The 19,165-nt window shown below is 39.3% G+C and overlaps 1 protein-coding gene and 1 pseudogene across 1 annotated transcript in view; one reads left to right on the top strand and one right to left on the bottom strand.

Annotated features, from left to right (window-relative positions):
- The window catches only part of CATSPERB (cation channel sperm associated auxiliary subunit beta), a 128,694-nt gene that overhangs the window by 85,338 nt on the left and 24,191 nt on the right, over positions 1-19,165 (bottom strand). Inside the window, exons 5-6 of the mRNA XM_032621755.1 lie at positions 16,209-16,304; positions 2,858-3,007 (exon numbers count right to left, since the gene is read on the bottom strand). Coding sequence (XP_032477646.1) covers positions 2,858-3,007; positions 16,209-16,304 — 246 coding nt within the window. The remainder of the gene's footprint in view (positions 1-2,857; positions 3,008-16,208; positions 16,305-19,165) is intronic.
- On the top strand, positions 17,109-18,262 carry LOC116749878 (annotated as a pseudogene).

Raw genomic sequence — 19,165 nt, forward strand, 5'->3', positions numbered from 1 at the left:
CAGGAGCAATGATGGAGTGCCTTGCGATCAGTCTTTCTCTTCTACATCAAGTATTAAAGGCACAGTTGAGACCAGAGGAGGAAAGGAGGTGAGGTAGAGTGTTTGAGGAGTGGGAAGAGGTGTGACAAGGTCATTTTGCAGAGTGGGAAAATAAACATACCAGGGAAGAGAGAGAAGATTTCCGGGCAGTGCTGAGTACCCACTTGAGACTTGTGATCATGAATTTATAGTGAGACCACTTCGTGGAATTTTAAAGTGAGACTGGTGTGCAACTTTTTTCTAGTAATATTCTGCTATTGCAGTGGCATAGAGGTGGTTTTAAGGAGAGTGGGATTGTGCAGGCAAAGAAGTTGCAGAAGTATTTACAAGGAGAGACTATGAAAATTATGGTGAAAAAGTTAAGGATGTTGAGGAGTGAAAAAAGTGGTAGAAACAACATATTGAAGTCTCCATGAAATCAAAGAAATGTCAGAGTGTGAGTACTAGGGTAGACTGAAAGAGTAGAAGGTAGTGGGCAGAGCGTGAGATGGTTGTAGTGAAGATTTTGGAGACAGTAACAACATCAGAGACAACAAGGTCAAGAAAATGACCACAGAAGTAAGATGGGGGAAAGATCATTGGAGGAGAGGAGGCCTTGAAAGCATCGGTCCATATGGGTGGTGAAGTCACCAAACATAGTGACAAAAATAAGGTGTAGAGGAAGGCAGGGGTCCAGACGCTAAACTCATCCGTGAGAGTGAGTGATGGGAAGGTCATCACAGGCTGCCAACCAAGAAGAGTTAGAGGGAGTAAAGTCTGAGTTCAAAGGAGCTGGGCATTCTGAATGAGAAGACAGGAGTAATTATCAATAAGTAGCCCTTAAGGAAGAAGGACAATGCCCCTTGAGACTCAGGCATGTGACATGTGACAGGGCCGCAGGGGAAAGAATGTTAGCTGGGAGTGGCCAGATTATTCTTTATGGCAAGAAAGTTAAGGGACCATTCTGAGAAAAGATTAGTAGTACAGGGGAATCTGCTGATGACAGACCACAAATTCCAATGAATGGATTTGGATAGATGGAGAGGGACAGAAGTTTGCGTGAATTTAAAGGAAGTCCAGAACAGTACGTGGGATCGAGTAACCATAAGTGACCCGGAGACTTAGGTTTCTGGTGGTGACATAGAACTGGGGTGAGAGGCATGATGGCATTAGGAGTGCCATAGAGGAGAAAGGTGGGCAATAAGTCGAAACTGGAACACATGGGGCTCCTGGATACCTGTTCCCACCATTAACTCCCTGTGGGATGAAACCCGGTGTGTGGACAAACCAGGGCCTCACAAAGAAACTGCTAGTTAAGCTGGATACTGTGGGAACTTACTTTCTGCTTCAGCGCAGTGGGGGCCAGCTGGGGGAAAAGGTGGTTTCATCTAAAAACAGGTTTCCAAACTGTTTCTTTTCTTGAGACGTTGAAGCGATCGGGTGAGTGAGACCCCAAGGGGTTGAGACTGCCCCTTCTCTCCTATGACTCTCAGGGGTGTGGCAGGATGCAGAGACTGGCTCTTTTCCTGTGACTCACAAAAGTAAGGCAGGTTTGGACAGAGAGGAGGAGGGGGCCCTAGCCTGGCATCCGTGGAACAAAGGTAGAAAAGGAGTTTCCATCTGGTTTAGAGAGAGGAAAAAGAGACACAGGCTCTCTAAACTAATTCAGCACAAGCAGGCACTCCAAGCTAGAGGTATCTAAAAGACTGCAAGACATTAGGAATTCAAAGAAATCTGGGGCAAGGCTATCTGTCTATTCCTATACCAGTGCATACTGCTTGAATCTATTACTTTATAATAAGTCATGGTAGGCAACCTATTGTGCTTTTTATTCTTCTTTAAAATTATGTTTGTTATTCATGTTGCTTTATTCTCCCACCTGAATTTTGGGATTGGCTTATCAATTTCCACACACACAAAATACTGCTGTAATTTTTCTTGGACTTGTATCAAACTGATTGATAAACTTGGAGAGAATTAACATCTTTACAATACCAGAAATTCCTGTTCATGAACATAAAATATCTTTTTTAGTCTTTTTTTTATAGCCTTCATTAAAGTTTTATAATTTCTATACAACAGGCCTTGCAAGTCATTTTTTGTTTATTTCTAGGTCCCTATTGGGGTTTATTACTTTCTGAATAGGATTTTTAAAATTATAATCTTTAATTACTCTTTGGTGGAGTGGTTTTTGTATATTGTTAATATGTTCCTCAATTCCATAGCACTCCCATATTTGTTCTGATAGTCTGTCTGTTGATTCTTTTGGATATTTATATAGATACACAAATAATCTATGAGTAATAAAATTTTGTTTCTTATCTTTTAATTCTTTTTTTCCCTCATATTTATTAGATCTGGGGACTAGGAGTTCATCAATCACCTAAGAAAAACAAACTAGAACAAGATGATTAGTAATTGAAATGTGTAAGGATGCTATTAAATATTACAACAGTAACTGAAAAACACATATGTAACAAATAAAATAATGTGATACCTTAGAACAACTTTACCTATTCACATATGGCAGGCATAGAAGATGGATTAGAAATGCAATGAATAATCTCTGGGAGGGAGGAACATATTAACAGAGGGCAGAGTATCAAGGAAATTTGGAGAGACACTGAAGTCACTAGTAACATGGCAAAAGTCACAGAGAAAAAAGTTTATCACACTAGCAAGTAGACAAGGGAAAGTGATGAAGAGTAAGTTCTTAGGTGTTTTTTGGAGATATTTTCACTCCATTACGCCTATGTGTTTAACTTGTACTGCCAGTTAAACGTCACTGTAATAAAATACAAAACACCACCTCCAAATTTGAATAAAGCTGCAAACTTACCATCAAGTGTTGTGTTCATAATGAAGCCAAGTAACACTACGTCATTGGCACATGGGCACTTTGCCGTTTTGAGATCTACCACATGTGGATATAATTTACTGATGTCGTTCTTTGTCATTATAGTCCCAAGTTTCCACTGAAGAATGGGTTCTGCGGAAATCAAGTTTTGGTGTTTAAGTTGTGGCGGCACTCTTGAAAATAGAACACTACGGTTTTCTTTTTTGCTTTTATCTTTAAAAAGGTTTTTTTAATTTTTATAAATTGAAATATAGTTGATTTACAATGCTGTCTTAATTACTGCTGTACAGCAAAGTGACTAAGTTATACATATATATACATCCTTTTTCATATTCTTTTCCATTATGGTTTGTCACAGGCTATTGAATATAGTTCTCTGTGCTATACAGTAGGACCTTGTTGTTTATTCATTCTAGATATATCAGTTTGCATCTGCTAATCCCAAACTCCCAAGCCGTCCCTCTCCCACCCCCCTCCCCCTTGGCAACCAGCAGTCTATTCTCTATGTCCATGACCCGTTTCTTAGATAGGTTCATTTGTGTCATACTTTAGGTTCCACATATAAGTGATATCATATGATATTTGTCTTTCTCTGTTGGACTTACTTCACTTAGTACAATAATCTCTAGTTGCATCCATGTTGCTGTTAATGGCATTATTTCGTTATTTTTTTATGGCTGAGTGATATTCCATTGTATATATGTACCACATCTTCTTTATCTGTACATCTGTCAACAGACATTTAGGTTGTTTCCATGTCTTGGCTACTGTGAATAGTGCTGCTATGAACACAGGGGTGTGTGTACCTTTTTGAATTATGGTTTTGTCTGGATATATGCCCAGGAGTGGGACTGCTGAATCATATGGTAGTTCTGTTTTTAGTTTTCTGAGGAACTCCCATACTGTTTTCCACAGTGGCTGCACCAACTTACATTCCCACCAACAGTGTAGGAGGGTTCCCTTTTCTCCACACCCTCACCAGCATTTGTTAGTCATAGACTTTTTAATGATGGCCATTCTGACCCACATGAGGTGGTACCTCATTGTAGTTTTGATTTGCATTTCTCTGATAATTCATAACTGCTTTCTTTTATGGGTTTTAAAGGTACTATGTAAAGGAACTGTTCCATTGTTTTAAAAAATGGGTGTATTACCTCACTTTTCATCAGTTAAAAATAGGTTGTTGATTCTTATTTTCCAGAGTAGGAGGAATGAAGTCTAATTTCCTTGAAGGGGGCCTGGCCAGGTCATACTGCAGAAGAGCAGGTGAGGTGGGAGATACTGCTTTGAACATCTTTGGAAAATACAATTGGCCACAGGATCTATCTCTAGAAATGGAGTTGCTGGATCACAGGGTTTGCACATTTATAGCATAGAGAATAACTTCTGCTTTGAGAGGCCACACATTTACTTTCTGTTCACTTTCCCAATCCCATAGAGAGCAGGATATATATATATATATAAATAAGAATAAATCTAGAAAAGCAATAGGGAACAGGGAAAGTTGTCATCAGTGGCCAAGACACTTAGAAGGATTTCTGGAAGATACAAGGGAGTTAGGGAGGGACAAACAGGAAAAACCAATCAGAGGTAGGACATCTCCAACCCTTCAATGCAGCAATCTACTCTTAGATATACAAAGGGTTGGAGCTGGATAAAGTCAAATTTTAAAGCATGAGAAGTGGGATGATTTTTTTTTCTGAAAAAATGAGAAAAGAGAATACAAAAAGTAAGCAAGGACAGTTTGACAGAGTACTGTTGTCTGAATTTCAAAAATAGTCAAAGGACTTTTAAGGATAGAGACACAATCACTCTGTAGCTATTTACATTTCTGCATCGTGAATCTCCTCCATCTCCTCATCAAACTCTCAATAAAATCTGCTACAAAGCCAAAGACTTCAGGCGATATATGCTTCACTTCGTGCAAAGCAAGAAAAGGAGCTAAGTTTCCATCTGGGTTGACATAGTGTAGCACAGCAACAGCCAAGAAGAAGAAGAGAAACAATTTATAACCAAACTAATTCACTCTGAAATTCAAAGAAATCTGGGGTAAGGCAGTTGACTTTCCAGGGTATAGCATACGTGTACAATTAATGACCAGATCTTAAAGGACAGGGAGATTTGAGCTTGTATCTGGGACATGATTGCACTGAATCGAAAATGCCTCTTTACCCATGTGGTCTATTTTAAACGTTTTAAGAATGAGGGAGTGATCAAAAGTCTTGACTGCTGAGAAGCTACAAAGGAGATGGAAAAGTGACCAATGTGAAAGTGACTGGTGATTGTATTAAGAGCAATTTTAGTGGAGTAGTCTGGACTCCGGATCAGAGATGAGGAAGTAGGGACAATATTTTTCAACATCTCATTTGAAATAGGTAATGAAGAAAGGTTCCCAGCTGTAACTCTAACCTTAATGCTTGATTGCCAGTTCCCAGTGTTTTCTCCTCATGTCTTCAGCATCTCAGAAAATGATACCACCATCCACTTCATTGCTCAAGTAAGAAATCTAGGATTCATCCTTAATATCTGTGTCCTTCATCCCCAGTCCACCCAGAGGTCATATCAGCTCTACTTCTAAACTGTATCCTGAAGACTCTAACTTCTCACCATCTCCACTGCTCGTCCCACAGCCCAAGTACCCCAGACCATCTCCTGCGTGACAGCTGCCAACCAATTTCCTTTATTCCATTCTTGTCCTCCTTCCTCGACAGTCAGTTCTCTACACAGCAGCCAAAGTGATCTTTTTCATAGAGCAGAAGTCGGAATTTATCACTGTCTTGCTTAAAACACTCCAGTGGCTTTTCATTATTATTAGAATAAAATCCACACTTTACCGAGGTCTCTGCCAGTCTCTCTACACTCACCCCACACCACTCTGTAATCTACTGTGCCCCGACGACACTGGCCTCCTCTCTGCAGCTGCAACCTTTAAGAATTATTCATTCTCCACGGTGGCCGGACCGATTTACATTCCCATCAACAGTGCACAAGGGTCCCTTTTTTCCACAGCCTTGCCAACACTTGTTACGTCTTGACTCTACAATAATAGTCATTCAGACAGGTGTGAGGTGATAGCTCACTGTAGTTCCGAGTTGCACTTCCCTGATGATCAATGAGGTTGAGCATCTTTTCATGTGCCTGTTGGCCATCTGCATGTCTTCTTTGGAAAAATGTTCAGTTCTTCTGCCCATTTTTAAAATCAGGTTTTTCACTTTTTTTTATGTTGAGCTGTATGAGTTCTTTGTACATTTTGGATGTTAACACCTTATCAGATATATCATTTGCAAATATCTTCTCCCATTCAGTAGGCTTTTGGTTTTGTTGATAATTTCCTTCACGGTGCAAAAGCCTTTTAGAATAGCTGATGTGGTTCCTTTTGTTTTTGGCTTCGGTTTCCCTTGTGTGAGGAGAAAGATCCAAAAAAATACTGCTACAACTCATGTCAAAGTCTGTACTGCCTACGTTTTCCTCTAGGAGTTTTATGGTTTCAGGTCTTACATTTAAGTCTTTAATCCATTTTCAGTTATTTTTGTATAAGGTGTGAGAAATTAGTCCAGTTTGATTCTTTTGCCTGTAGCTTTCCAATTTTCCCAAAACTAATTATTGAAGAAGCTGTCTTCTCCCCCACTGTACATTCTTGCCTCCTTTTTTGTTCGGTAGATGTACTGAATGCATAAGTGTAGATTCATTTCTGGACTCTTGATTCTGTTCCATTGATCTATGTGTCTGATTTTTGAGCCAGTACCACAGTTTTAGTTACTATAACTTTAGAGTACAACAATTTAAAATCAAGGAGCATGATACCTCTAGCATTGTTCTTCTCAAGATTGTTTTAATGGGGAAATATGTATACATATAGCTGATTCACTTTGTGATAAAGCAGAAACTAACACAACATTGTAAAGCAATTATACTCCAATAAAGATGTTAAAAAAAAAGATTGTTTGGGCTATCCAGGGTCCTTTGTGTTTCCATATATATTTTAAAATTACTTGTTCTACTTCTGTGAAAAATGCCATCAGTATTTTTTTTAAAACATCTTTATTGGAGTATAATTGCTTTACAATGGTGTGTTAGTTTCTGCTGTATAACAAAGTGAATCAGCTATACATATACATATATCCCCATATCTCCTCCCCCTTGCATCTCCCTCCCACACTCCCTATCCCACCCCGCTAGGTGGTCACAAAACACCAAGCTGTTCTCCCTGTGAATGCAGCTGCTTCCCACTAGCTATCTATTTTACATTTGGTAGTGTATATATGTCCATGCCACTCTTCTCACTTTATCCCAGGTTACCCTTCCCCCTCCCCGTGTCCTCAAATCCATTCTCTACATTGGTGTCTTTATCTTGTCTTGCCCCTAGGTTCTTCAGAAACATTTTTTTTTTTTTTTAGATTCTATATATGTGTGTCAGCATACGGTATTTGATTTTCTCTTTCTGACTTACTTAACTCTGTATGACAGACTCTAGGTCCACCACCTAACTATAAATAACTCAATTTCATTTCTTTTTATGTCTGAGTAATATTCCATTGTATATATGTGCCACATCTTCTTTATCCATTCAGCTGTCAATGGACACTTAGGCTGCTTCCATGTCCTGGCTATTGTAAATAGAGCTGCAATGAACACTTTGGGACATGACTCTTGTTGAATTATGGTTCTCTCAGGGTATATACCCAGTAGTGGGATTGCTGGGTCATATGGTAGTTCTATTTTTAGTTTTTTAAGGAACCTCCATACTTTTCTCCATAGTGGCTGTATCAATTTACATTCCTACCAACAGTGCAAGAGGGTCCCCTTTTCTCCACACCCTCTCCAGCATTTATTGTTTGTAGAGTTTTTGATGATGGCCATTTTGACCAGTGTGAGGTGATACCTTACTGTAGTTTTCATTTGCATTTCTCTAATGATTAGTGATATTGAGCATCCTTTCATGTGTTTGTTGGCAATCTGTATATCTTCGTTGGAGAAATGTCGATTTAGGTCTTCTGCCCATTTTTGGATTGGGTTGTGTTTTTTTTTTTTTTTTTTTTTGATATTGAGCTCTATGAGCTGCTTGTATATTTTGGAGTTTAATCCTTTGGTCGTTGCTTCGTTTGCAAATATTTCCCCCCATTCTGAGGGTTGTCTTTTCATCTTGTTTACAGTTTCCTTTGCTGTGCAAAAGATTTTAAGTTTCATTAGGTCCATTTGTTTATTTTTATTTCCATTTCTCTAGGAGGTGGGTCAAAAAGGATCTTGCTGTGATTTATGTCATAGAGTGTTTCGCCTATGTTTTCCTTGAAGGGTTTTATACTGTCTGGCCTTACCTTTAGGTCTTTAATCCATTTTGAGTTTATTTTTTGTGCATGGTGTTAGGGAGTGTTCTAATTTCATTCTTTTACATGTAGCTGTACAATTTTCCCAGCACCACTTATTGAAGAGACTGTCTTTTCTCCATTGTATATTCTTGCCTCCTTTATCAAAAATAAGGTGACTTTAGGTGCATGGGTTTATCTCTGGGCTTTCTATCCTGTTCCATTGATCTATATTTCTGTTTCGTGCCAGTACCATACTGTCTTGATTACTGTAGCTTTGTAGTATAGTCTGAAGTCAGGGAGCCACAATCCTCCAGCTCCGTCTTTCTTTCTCAAGATTGCTTTGGCTATTCAGGGTCTTTCATGTTTCCATACAAATTGTGCAATTTTTTGTTCTAGTTCTGTGAAAAATGCCATCGGTAGTTTGATAGGGATTGCATTGAATCTGTAGATTACTTTGGGTATAGTCATTTTCACAATGTCACAATGTTGATTCTTCCAATCCAAGAAAATGGTATATCTCTCCATGTGTTTGTATCATCTTTAATTTCTTTCGTCAGTGTCTTATAGTTTTCTGCATACAGGCCTTTTGTCTCCTTAGGTAGGTTTATTCCTAGATATTTTATTCTTTTTGTTGCAGTGATAAATGCAAGTGTTTCCTTAATTTCTCTTACAGATTTTTCATCATTAGTGTATAGGAATGCAGGAGATTTCTGTGCTTAATTTTGTATGCTGCAACTCTATGAAAATCACTGATTAGCTCTAGTAGTTTTCTGGTAGCATCTTTAGGATTCTCTATGTATAGTATCATGTCATCTGCAAACAGTGACTGTTTTCCTTCTTCTTTTCTGATCTGGATGCCTTTTATTTCTTTTTCTTCTCTGATTGCTGTGGCTAAAACTTCCAAAGCTATGTTGAATAATAGTGGTGAGAGTAGGCAACCTTGTCTTGTTCCTGATCTTAGTGGAAATGGTTTCAGTTGTTCACCATTGAGAACAATGTTGGCTGTGGGTTTGTCATATATGGCCTTTATTATGTTGAGATAAGTTCGTTCTATGCTTACTTTCTGGAGGGCTTTTATCATAAATGGGTGTTGAATTTTGTCAAAAGCTTTTTCTGCACCTATTGAGATGGTCATATGGTTTTTATCCTTCAATTTGTTAATAAGGTTTATCACATTGATTGATTTCCATATACTGAAGAATCCTTGCATTCCTGGGATAAACCCCACTTGACCATGGTGTATGATCCTTTTACTGTGTTGTTGGATTCTGTTTGCTAGCATTTTGTTGAGGATTTTTGCATTTATGTTCATCAGTGATACTGGCCTGTAGTTTTCTTTTTTTTTTTTTGCAGTACGCGGGCCTCTCACTGTTACGGCCTCTCCCGTTGCAGAGCACAGGCTGTGGACGCACAGGCTCAGCGGCCATGGCTCACAGGCCCAGCTGCTCTGCGGCATGTGGGATCTTCCCAGACTGGGGCACGAACCCGTGTCCCCTGCTTTGGCAGGCGGACTCTCAACAACTGCACCACCAGGGAAGCCCTGTAGTTTTCTTTTTTTGTGATATCTTTGTCTGGTTTGGGTATCAGGGTGATGGTGGCCTCGTAGAATGAGTTTGGGAGTGTTCCTTCCTCTGCTATATTTTTGAAGAGTTTGAGAAGGATAGGTGTTAACTCTTCTGTAAATGTTTGATAGAATTCACCTGTGAATCCATCTGGTCCTGGGTTTTTGTTTGTTGGAAGATTTTTAGTCACAGTTTCAATTTCAGTGCTTGTGACTGGTCTGTTCATATTTTCTATTTCTTCCTGGTTCAGTCTCAGAAGGTTGTGCTTTTCTGAGAATTTGTCCATTTCTTCCAGGTTGTCCATTTTATTAGCAATTAGTTGCTTGTAGTAATCTCTCATGATCCTTTGTATTTCTGCAGTGTCAGTTGTTACTTTTCCTTTTTCATTTCTAATTCTGTTGATTTCAGTCTTTCATTTTTTCTTGATGAGTCTGGCTAATGGTTTACGAATTTTGTTTAACTTCTCAAAGAACCTGATTTCAGTTTTATTGATCTTTGCTATCATTTCCTTCATTTCTTTTTCATTTATTTCTGATCTGATCTTTATGATTTCTTTCCTTGTGCTAACTTTTTTTTTTTATTATTATTCTCTCTCTAATTGCTTTATATGTAAGGTTAGGTTGCTTATTTAAGATTTTCCCTGTTTCTTGAGGTAGAATTGTATTGCTATAAACTTCCCTCTTAGAACTGCTTTTGCTGCCTCCCATAGGTTTTCGGTTGGCATGTTTTCATTGTCATTTGTTTCTAGGTATTTTTTTATTTCCTCTTTGATTTCTTCAGTGATCTCATGGTTATTTAGTAGTGTACTGTTTAGCCTACACGTGTTTGTATCTTTTACAGATTTTTTCCTGTAATTGATATCTATTCTCATAGTGTTGTGGTCAGAAAAGATACTTGATATGATTTCAATTTTCTTAAATTTACCAAGGCTTGATTTTTGACCCAAGATATGATCGATCCTGGAGAATGTTCCATGAGTACTTGAGAAGAAAGTGAATTCTATTGTTTTTGGATAGAATGTCCTACAAATATCAGTTAAGTCCACCTTGTTTAATGTATCATTTAAATCTTGTGTTTCCTTATTTATTTTCATTTTGGATGATCTGTCCATTGGTGAAAGTGGGATGTTAAAAGTCCCCTACTATGATTGTGTTCCTGTCAATTTTCCCTTTTACAGCTGTTAGCATTTGCCTTATTTCTTGAGGTGCTCCTATGTCAGGTGCATAAATATTTACAATTGTTATATCTTCTTCTTGGATTGATCTCTTGATCATTATTTAGTGTCCTTCTTTGTCTCTTGTAATAGTCTTTATTTTAAAGTCTATTTTGTCTGATATGAGAATTGCTACTCCAGTTTTCTTTTGATTTCCATTTGCATGGAATATCTTTTTCCATCCCCTCACTTTCAGTCTGTATGTGTCCCTAGGTCTGAAGTGGGTCTCTTGTAGACAGCATATATATGGGTCTTGTTTTTGTATGCATTCAGCCAGTCTATACCTTTTGGTTGGAGCATTTAATCCATTTACATTTAAGGTAGTTATCAATATGTATGTTCTTATTACCATTTTCTTAATCGTTTTGGGTTTGTTATTGTAGGTCTTTTCCTTCTGTTGTGTTTCCTGCCTAGAGAAGTTCCTTTAGCATGTGTTGTAAAGCTGGTTTGGTGATGCTGAATTCTTAGCTTTTGCTTGTCTGTAAAGGTTTTAATTTCTCAGTCTAATCTGAATGAGTACCTTGCTGGGTAATCTTGGTTGTAGGTTTTCCCCTGTCATCACTTTAAATATGCCCTGCCACTCCCTTTTGGCTTGCAGCATTGCTGAAAGATTAGCTGTTAACATTATGGGGATTCCCTTGTATATTATTTGTTGGTTGTCCCTTGCTGCTTTTAATATTTTTTCTTTGTATTTAATTTTCGATAGTTTTATTAATATGTGTCTTGGAGTGTTTCTCCTTGGATTTATCCTGTATGGGACTCTCTGTGCTTCCTGGACTTGATTCAGTATTTCCTTTCCCGTATTAGGGAAGTTTTCAACTATAATCTCTTCAAATATTTTATCAGTCCCTTTTTTTTTCTCTTCTTCTGGGACCCTTATAATTCAAATGTTGGTGTGTTTAATGTTGTCCTAGAGGTCTCTGAGACTGTCCTCAATTCGTTTCATTCTTTTTTCTTTATACTGCTCTGTGGTAGTTATTTCCACTATTTTCTCTTCCAGGTCACTTATCCACTCTTCTTTCTCAGTTATTCTGCTATTGATTCCTTCTAGAGAATTTTAAATTTCATTTATTCTGTTGTTCATCATTGTTTGTTTGCTCTTTAGTTCTTCTAGGTCCTTCTTAAATATTTCTTGTATTTTCTCCATTCTATTTCTAGCATTTTGGATCATCTTTACTATCATTACTCTGAATTCTTTTTCAGGTAGACTGCCTATCTCCTCTTCATTTGTTTGGTCTGGTGGGTTTTTACCTTGCTCCTTCATCTGCTGTGTCTTTCTGTCTTCTCATTTTGCTTAACTTACTGTGTTTGGGGTCTCCTTTTCACAGGCTGCAGGTTTGTAGTTCCTGTTGTGTTTGGTGTCTGCCCCCAGTGGGTAAGGTTGGTTCAGTGGGTTGTGTAGGTTTTCTTGTGGAGGGGACTGGTGCCTGTGTTCTGGTGGATGAGGTTGGATCTTTTCTTTCTGTTGGCCAGGACCAAGTCCAGTGATGTGTTTTGGGGTGCCTGTGAACTTATTATGATTTTAGGCAGCCTCTATGCTAATAGGTGAGGTTGTGTTCCTGTGTTGCTAGTTGTTTGGCATAGGGTGTCCAGCACTGTAGCTGGATGGTTATTGAATAGAGCTGGGTCTTAGTGTTGAGATGGAAATCTCTGGGAGAGCTTTCACTGTTTGATGTTACGTGGGGCTGTGAGGTCTCTGGTGGACCAATGTCCTGAACTCGGCTCTCCCACCTCAGAGGCTCAGGCCTGACACCCAGCCGGAGGACCAAGACCCTGTCAGACACATGGCTCAGAAGAAAAGGGAGAAAAAAAAAGAGACAGAAAGAAAGAAAGAAAAATAAAATGAAGTTATTAAGATAAAAAATATTGTTAAAAATAAAAAAATTAAAAAGTAATAAAACAAAAAGAGAGAGCAACCAAACCAAAAAACTAATCCATCAGTGATAACAAGTGCTAAAAACTATACAAAAACAAACAAACAAAAAAAATACAGAGTGAACCCTCGTACAAATGGTAAAAGCAAAGCTATACAGACAAAAGTCACACAAAGAAACATACACATACACACTCAGGAAAAGAGAAAAAGGAAAAAAATATATATATATAAAAGGAAGTGAGCAGCCAAATAAATGCACAAATCTACCAATGATAATAAGCTCTAAATACTAAACTAAGATAAACATAAAGCCAGAAACAAATTAGATGAAGAAAGCAAACCCCCAGTGTACAGTTTCTGCCAAAGCCCACTGCCTCAATTTTGGGATGATTCGTTGTCTATTCAGGTATTCCACAGATGCAGGGTATATGAAGTTGTGGAGATTTAATCTGCTGCTCCTGTGGCTGCTGGGAGTAATTTCCCTTTGTCTTCTTTGTTCGCACAGCTCCCGGGGTTCAGCTTTGGATTTGGCCCCGCCTCTGCGTGTAGGTTGTCTGAGGGCATCTGTTCCCCACCCAGACAGGACAGGGTTAAAATAGCAGCTGATTAGGGGGCTTGGCTCACTCAGGCTTGGGGGAGGGAGAGGTATGGAATGTGGGGCGAGCCTGTGGCAGGAGAGGCTGGCATGACATTGTAACAACCTGAGGCATGCCGTGCGTTCTCCCAGGGAAGTTGTCCCTGGATCACGGGACCCTGGCAGTGGCAGGCTGCACAGGCTCCTGGGAGGGGAGGTGTGGAGAGTGACCTGTGCTTGTACACAGGCTTCTTGGTGGCTGCAGCAGCAGCCCTAGCGTCTCATGCCCATCTCTGGTGTCTGCACTGATAGCCACAGCTCGTGCCATCTCTGGAGCTCGTTTAGGTGGTGCTCTGAATCCCCTCTCCTCATGCACCCTGAAACAATGGTCTCTCGCCTCTTGGGCAGGTCCAGAGTTTTTCCCAGACTCCCTCCTGGCTAGCTGTGTCACACTAGCCCCCTTCAGGCTGTGTTCAGTCAGCCAACCCCAGCCCTATTCCTGGGATCTGACCTCCGAAGCCCGAGCCTCAGCTCTCAGCCCCCACCTGCCCCAGCGGGTGAGCAGACAAGCCTCGCGGGCTGGTGAGTGCTGGTCGGTACTGATCCTCTGTGTGGGAATCTCTCTGCTTTGCCCTCTGCACCCCTGTTGCTGTGCTCTCCTCTGTGGCTCCGAAGCTTCCCCACCGCCCATCCCCCATCTCCACCAGTGAAGGGGCTTCCTAGTGTGTGGAAAATTTTCCTCCTTCACAGCTCCCTCCCAGAGGTGCAAGTCTCATTCTTACTCTTTTGTCTCTGTTTTTCCATTTTTCTTCTGCCCTACTCAGGTACGTGGGCAGTTTATTGCCTTTCGGGAAGTCTGAGGTCTTCTGCCATTGTTCGGTAGGTGTTCTGTAGGAGTTGTTCCACATGTAGATGTATTTTTGATGTATTTGTGGGGAGGAAGGTGATCTCCATATCTTACTCCTCCTCTGTCTTGAAGTTCCCCCACACCATTAGTATTTTGACAGCGATTGCATTGAATCTGTAGATTGCTTTGGTCAGTATGGTCATTTTAACAATGTGAATTCTCGTGTTTTTGTTTTTTAATCCATTCAGCCACTATGTTTTTATTGGAGCATTTAGTCCATTTGCATTTAAAGCAAAATTATTGAAACGTATATACTTATTACCATTTTGTTCATTGTTTTCTGGTTTTGTGGGGTTTTTTCTCTTTTCTGTTCCTCTCTTCTTCTTTTGCTCTCTTCATTTGTGCCTGATGACTATCTTTAGTATTGTGTTTGGATTCATTTCTCTTTTTTGTTTATCCATCATAGGTTTTTGGTTTGTGGGTACCATGAGGTTCATATATAACAACCTACGTACATTATTATTTACATGATAATATACATGATTATTTTAAGTTGATGATCTCTTAAGTGAGTCTGACCCAGACTCTTCAAGTTACTGCCTCTGCACTGAGACTCAGAACATGTTAGATTTCGTGTGTGCCCTTTCAGAGCAGAGTCTCTGTTTCTCACAGCTCTCTGGCTCTCCCACACACAAGCCCCACTAGCTATCAAAGCCAGATGTTCTGGGGGCTTGTCTTCCCAGTGCAGGACCCCTGGTCTAGTGAGCCTAATGTGAGGTTTGGACCCCCTGCTCCTTAGGGAGGACCTCTGAAAGTGTGATTATCCACTCATTTGTGGGTTGCCTACTTGGGGATGTTGGTCTTGACTATACAGTGTCTCTACCCCTCCCACTCATTATATTTTGTTTCCTTCTTTATTTGCTTAGCTGTGGGAAATCTTTTTTGCTAGTCTTCTGGTCATTCTCATAGATAGTTGCTCTGTAAATAGTTGTAATTTTGGTGTGCCTATGGAAGGAGGTGAGTTCAGGGTCTTCCTACTTCACCATTTTGGCCCTGAATCATCATTATCTTCTTAAAGCTACCCAGGTGTTTCTTTCCATAAGATGAAATATTTATTTTTACTCTGGCTTCTACATAGCACCATGTCAAAGTGGGTGCAAAAGAATAAAAGTAAAAAGGGAAGGTGAGGAAAATGAGAATAAATACAAACTCCAGGATGGAGGTTTTTTTCTATATACTATGGCTGACCCAAAAATTGGGCTATAGATCAGACAATTGAAAAAGAAAAGCCTAGTCAGTTATATGCCTCAGTGCTCATAGCCTTAAAACAACCAATTTTTTTATGAAGAAATACAAATGTTCTTACTAAGACTGAGCAAAACTTTTTGCTTGATGGTCCTCATAAAGTAGACTGTGATGCAATAAACAATATCTTCTATAACATCTTTATAGAAGATGCAAAAACTAACTCTATAAAGCCATTGTTTATGATGACCCCCCAATATGGCTATAGAAAACATATATTTCCATATTTCTATAACACTCTTTTTTTTTTTTTTTTTGCGGTATGCGGGCCTCTCACTGTTGTGGCTTCTCCCATTGCGGAGCACAGGCTCCGGAGGCACAGGCTCAGCGGCCATGGCTCATGGGCCTAGCCGCTCCGCGGATCCTTCCAGACCAGGGCACAAACCCGCGTCCCCTGCATTGGCAGGCAGACTCTCAACCACTGCGCCACCAGGGAAGCCCTCTATAGCACTCTTTACTGAGCTCTATTAACAATTACCCACGTGTATTTAATTCTTTGCCTCATCAGATTGTAAGCCCTTCAAGAGTCATGATCATCTCTTATTTATCTATCTCTAGCACTTAGCACAGAGTCTGGCATGTCATAGCTTACAAGGTTTGTTGAAAGAATATTACAAATTTTCACTTCACTTTTATCTACTGGCATTTACCTCGAACACTATCCAATAGTGTTCCTTCAGTAGTATAAATATTTAATCCATGTTGCAAAGTGATCCTTACTAACCATTCTTCTACAGCTGCAATATCTGTTTGAAAACAAAAGGCAAACAATCAGCTATTTTTTTGTATGTCACGTTGGTGAAATTTAACACTATATGAACATTACCGACCACAATTACCTTTTATTTCCCAATCATTTTGATTGCATTTATATATGTTTTCCCATCAAACATTTTGATGATAAAATAAGGAAAAAAGAATTATGAAGTGATCTTACCAATACAGCAATCAACCCAGACAATAATATTTTAGATTATAATTTTTCTCTGAGAGCTCTTATAGCTTGGTAAGAAGCAAATTGTGCCACTTCAGGTGAAGTGGTATAATATTTTTTGAAAGTAGACCATGATTAATTAAAATATTTAGTATACCAGGAATTCCCTGGTGGTCCAGTGGTTAGGACTGTGTGCTTTCACTGCCCAGGGCACAGGTTCAATCCCTGGTCAGGGAACTAAGATCCCACAAACTGCGTGGCATGGCCAAAAATAAATAAATAAAATAAAATAAATAGTATAAACCCTAGGGCAAACACCAAAAAATTTCTTTAAAGAATAATAAACCAATAGTTGAGACAAAACAGAGTCATAAAAAATAATTAATATGGATGAAGAAAGAAAAAGAAAAGTAAAACAGAAGAGATAGAATAGAAAAAACCCTAATGGTAGATTTCAGTACAACCATACTAGAAATTGCATTAAATGTAAATGGCCTAAAAATACTAATTAAAAGACAGATTTCCAGATTAGATGTGAAAATCAAGACTGAAAGATATGCTAACTCTAAGAAACCCACTTTAAATACAAAAGTATAACTGAGTTAAAAGTTAAAGAATGGGTGGGCCTGGGGAAGCCAAGGTGATGAACTCAGCCTGGGTGCTGCAGCAGTTGTACCCATAAGTCGAGGCTGAAACCAGGGCATGCTCACGAAGAACATGCCTGATCCAAACAGCTCAGCTACACAAGCCCTCATGTCCATCCAGGCCTCTAGGTGGATCTGTGCACCACCCTGGTGAGGATATGGCTCTTCTAGTGACTGCTTAAACAGCTAAATAAGTAGATCAAGTGCTATTTATGCTTCTTGCTGTCACTGCTCTTTATCAAGCAATTCCTGGATTGGGGGAAAGATAATGGTGTGAGAAAATATCCTATATGTTTCTACAAAAGGAGCTTCCTGCACAACTGGCCAACACAATGAGAGAAGTCAATCTTCTGATGGGTAACAACTGGGCTTCGGTGTGCCTGGTTCAAAGTTGGTATAGGCATAGCTTTCTTGAACTTCTGAAATATGAAAATAAGAGCACTGAGAATCCACAGGTCTTGTATAACTTTATACAAGTCTTGATAAAAATCACAAATAGAAACAACAATGTGGTTCCTATAATGGTACATGGAGTGATCAAATGTAAGGGAAAGTATGGGTTTCAACAGCAGTAACAGCCAATATTATCTGGATTGGTTTTATACCAACTGTATCTCTTTCCACATGCATATTAACCGGCACACACTTCTGTTTGGTGGTGATACTAACCCTGCTCATCCTAAACACACAGGAAATATTAATCCCACCTGTAATGTGGCTCATACAGTGAAAGATGTATATGAAGCAGCCAAGAGACTGTGTGAACAGTGTCAACTGGTAGACCCAGAGCTGGAAGTTGAAGAGGTCAATGCCAAAGTTCTAGGCAAACCTATTCAGGTAGTTTATGTGACCTCATATCTGTTTCATATGCTATTTAACAACTCAGTGAGAACAACAATAGAACTGCACCAAGAGTTACAGAAAAGAGGGCTATCTGGCTGTTAAAACCTTTGTTACTTTGGGTTAAGAAGACACATCCATTAGATCAGTGACTACGGTGATGGTACCTATTCTGAAAAATAACACAATAGTTATTTCACTGATCGAATGTTTATTTTCTCTATATCAGCTGGACGTTTTCCATAGAGTCCTTCCTACAGCTACTCCTGTTCTTCCAGTAAACTAGTAACTTGAGTAATTTTTCATTGTACCTTGCTGCAGTGTGGTTAGTGCCTGACATAGAAGAGCGCAGTCTCCCTATGGTTCTTGTAGCCTCATACCCTCTACCTCATTATTATAGAGTTGAGTGTCCACAGTCTCTTCAGGATTCTGAACTTCTTCCCCTTTCCAGACACAGCTGATACCTACTGTTGCTCTTTGTGACCAAGTATCATGCTTATCTCAGACTACCAATTAGGGACCAAGGTATTTGGAAGTTAAAGACATCAGTTGAATCTACCTTGATAAGTCAGTATGCCAAGGTCCTTCCTCCCTTATATGCATCTCTCCTCCAATCTCTGGTTTAGATTTATGCCTTCCTCCACCATTGTGAGGCATCTGTACTTTTGTGTTAGATCACACTCATTGATGCACTGATTTTACTTTAAAATTCACTTGTGTACTTCTATTCTGTTGCTTAATGTGTTCTAAAAGTTGTCTTGGGGAAAAAATGTAAAAGAATGAAAAATATATCTTATGCAAATACTAATCAAAAGAAAGGTGTAATGGCTATATCAGTATCTGACAAAGGAGACTTCAGATCAAGGTAATATCAAGAATAAAGAGGAAAAATACATATGATAAAGGGATCAATTCACTGAAAAGGTATGACAGCCCTAAATGTGCACATGCCTAACAGAGCTTCCAAATACATGAATCAAAAGCTGATAAAACTGGGGATTTCCCTGGCAGTCTAGTGGTTAGGATTCTGGGCTTTCACTGAAGTGGCCCGGGTTCGATACCTGGTTGGGGAAATGAGATCCCACAAGCCGTGTAGCATGGCCAAAACAAACAAACAAACAAAAACATAATAAGACTAAAAGGAGAAATAAACAAATCAACAATTATAGTTGGATATTTCAACACTCCT

Source organism: Phocoena sinus, chromosome 2 (genome assembly GCF_008692025.1).
Source record: "Phocoena sinus isolate mPhoSin1 chromosome 2, mPhoSin1.pri, whole genome shotgun sequence".
Taxonomy (NCBI): Eukaryota; Metazoa; Chordata; class Mammalia; order Artiodactyla; family Phocoenidae; genus Phocoena; species Phocoena sinus.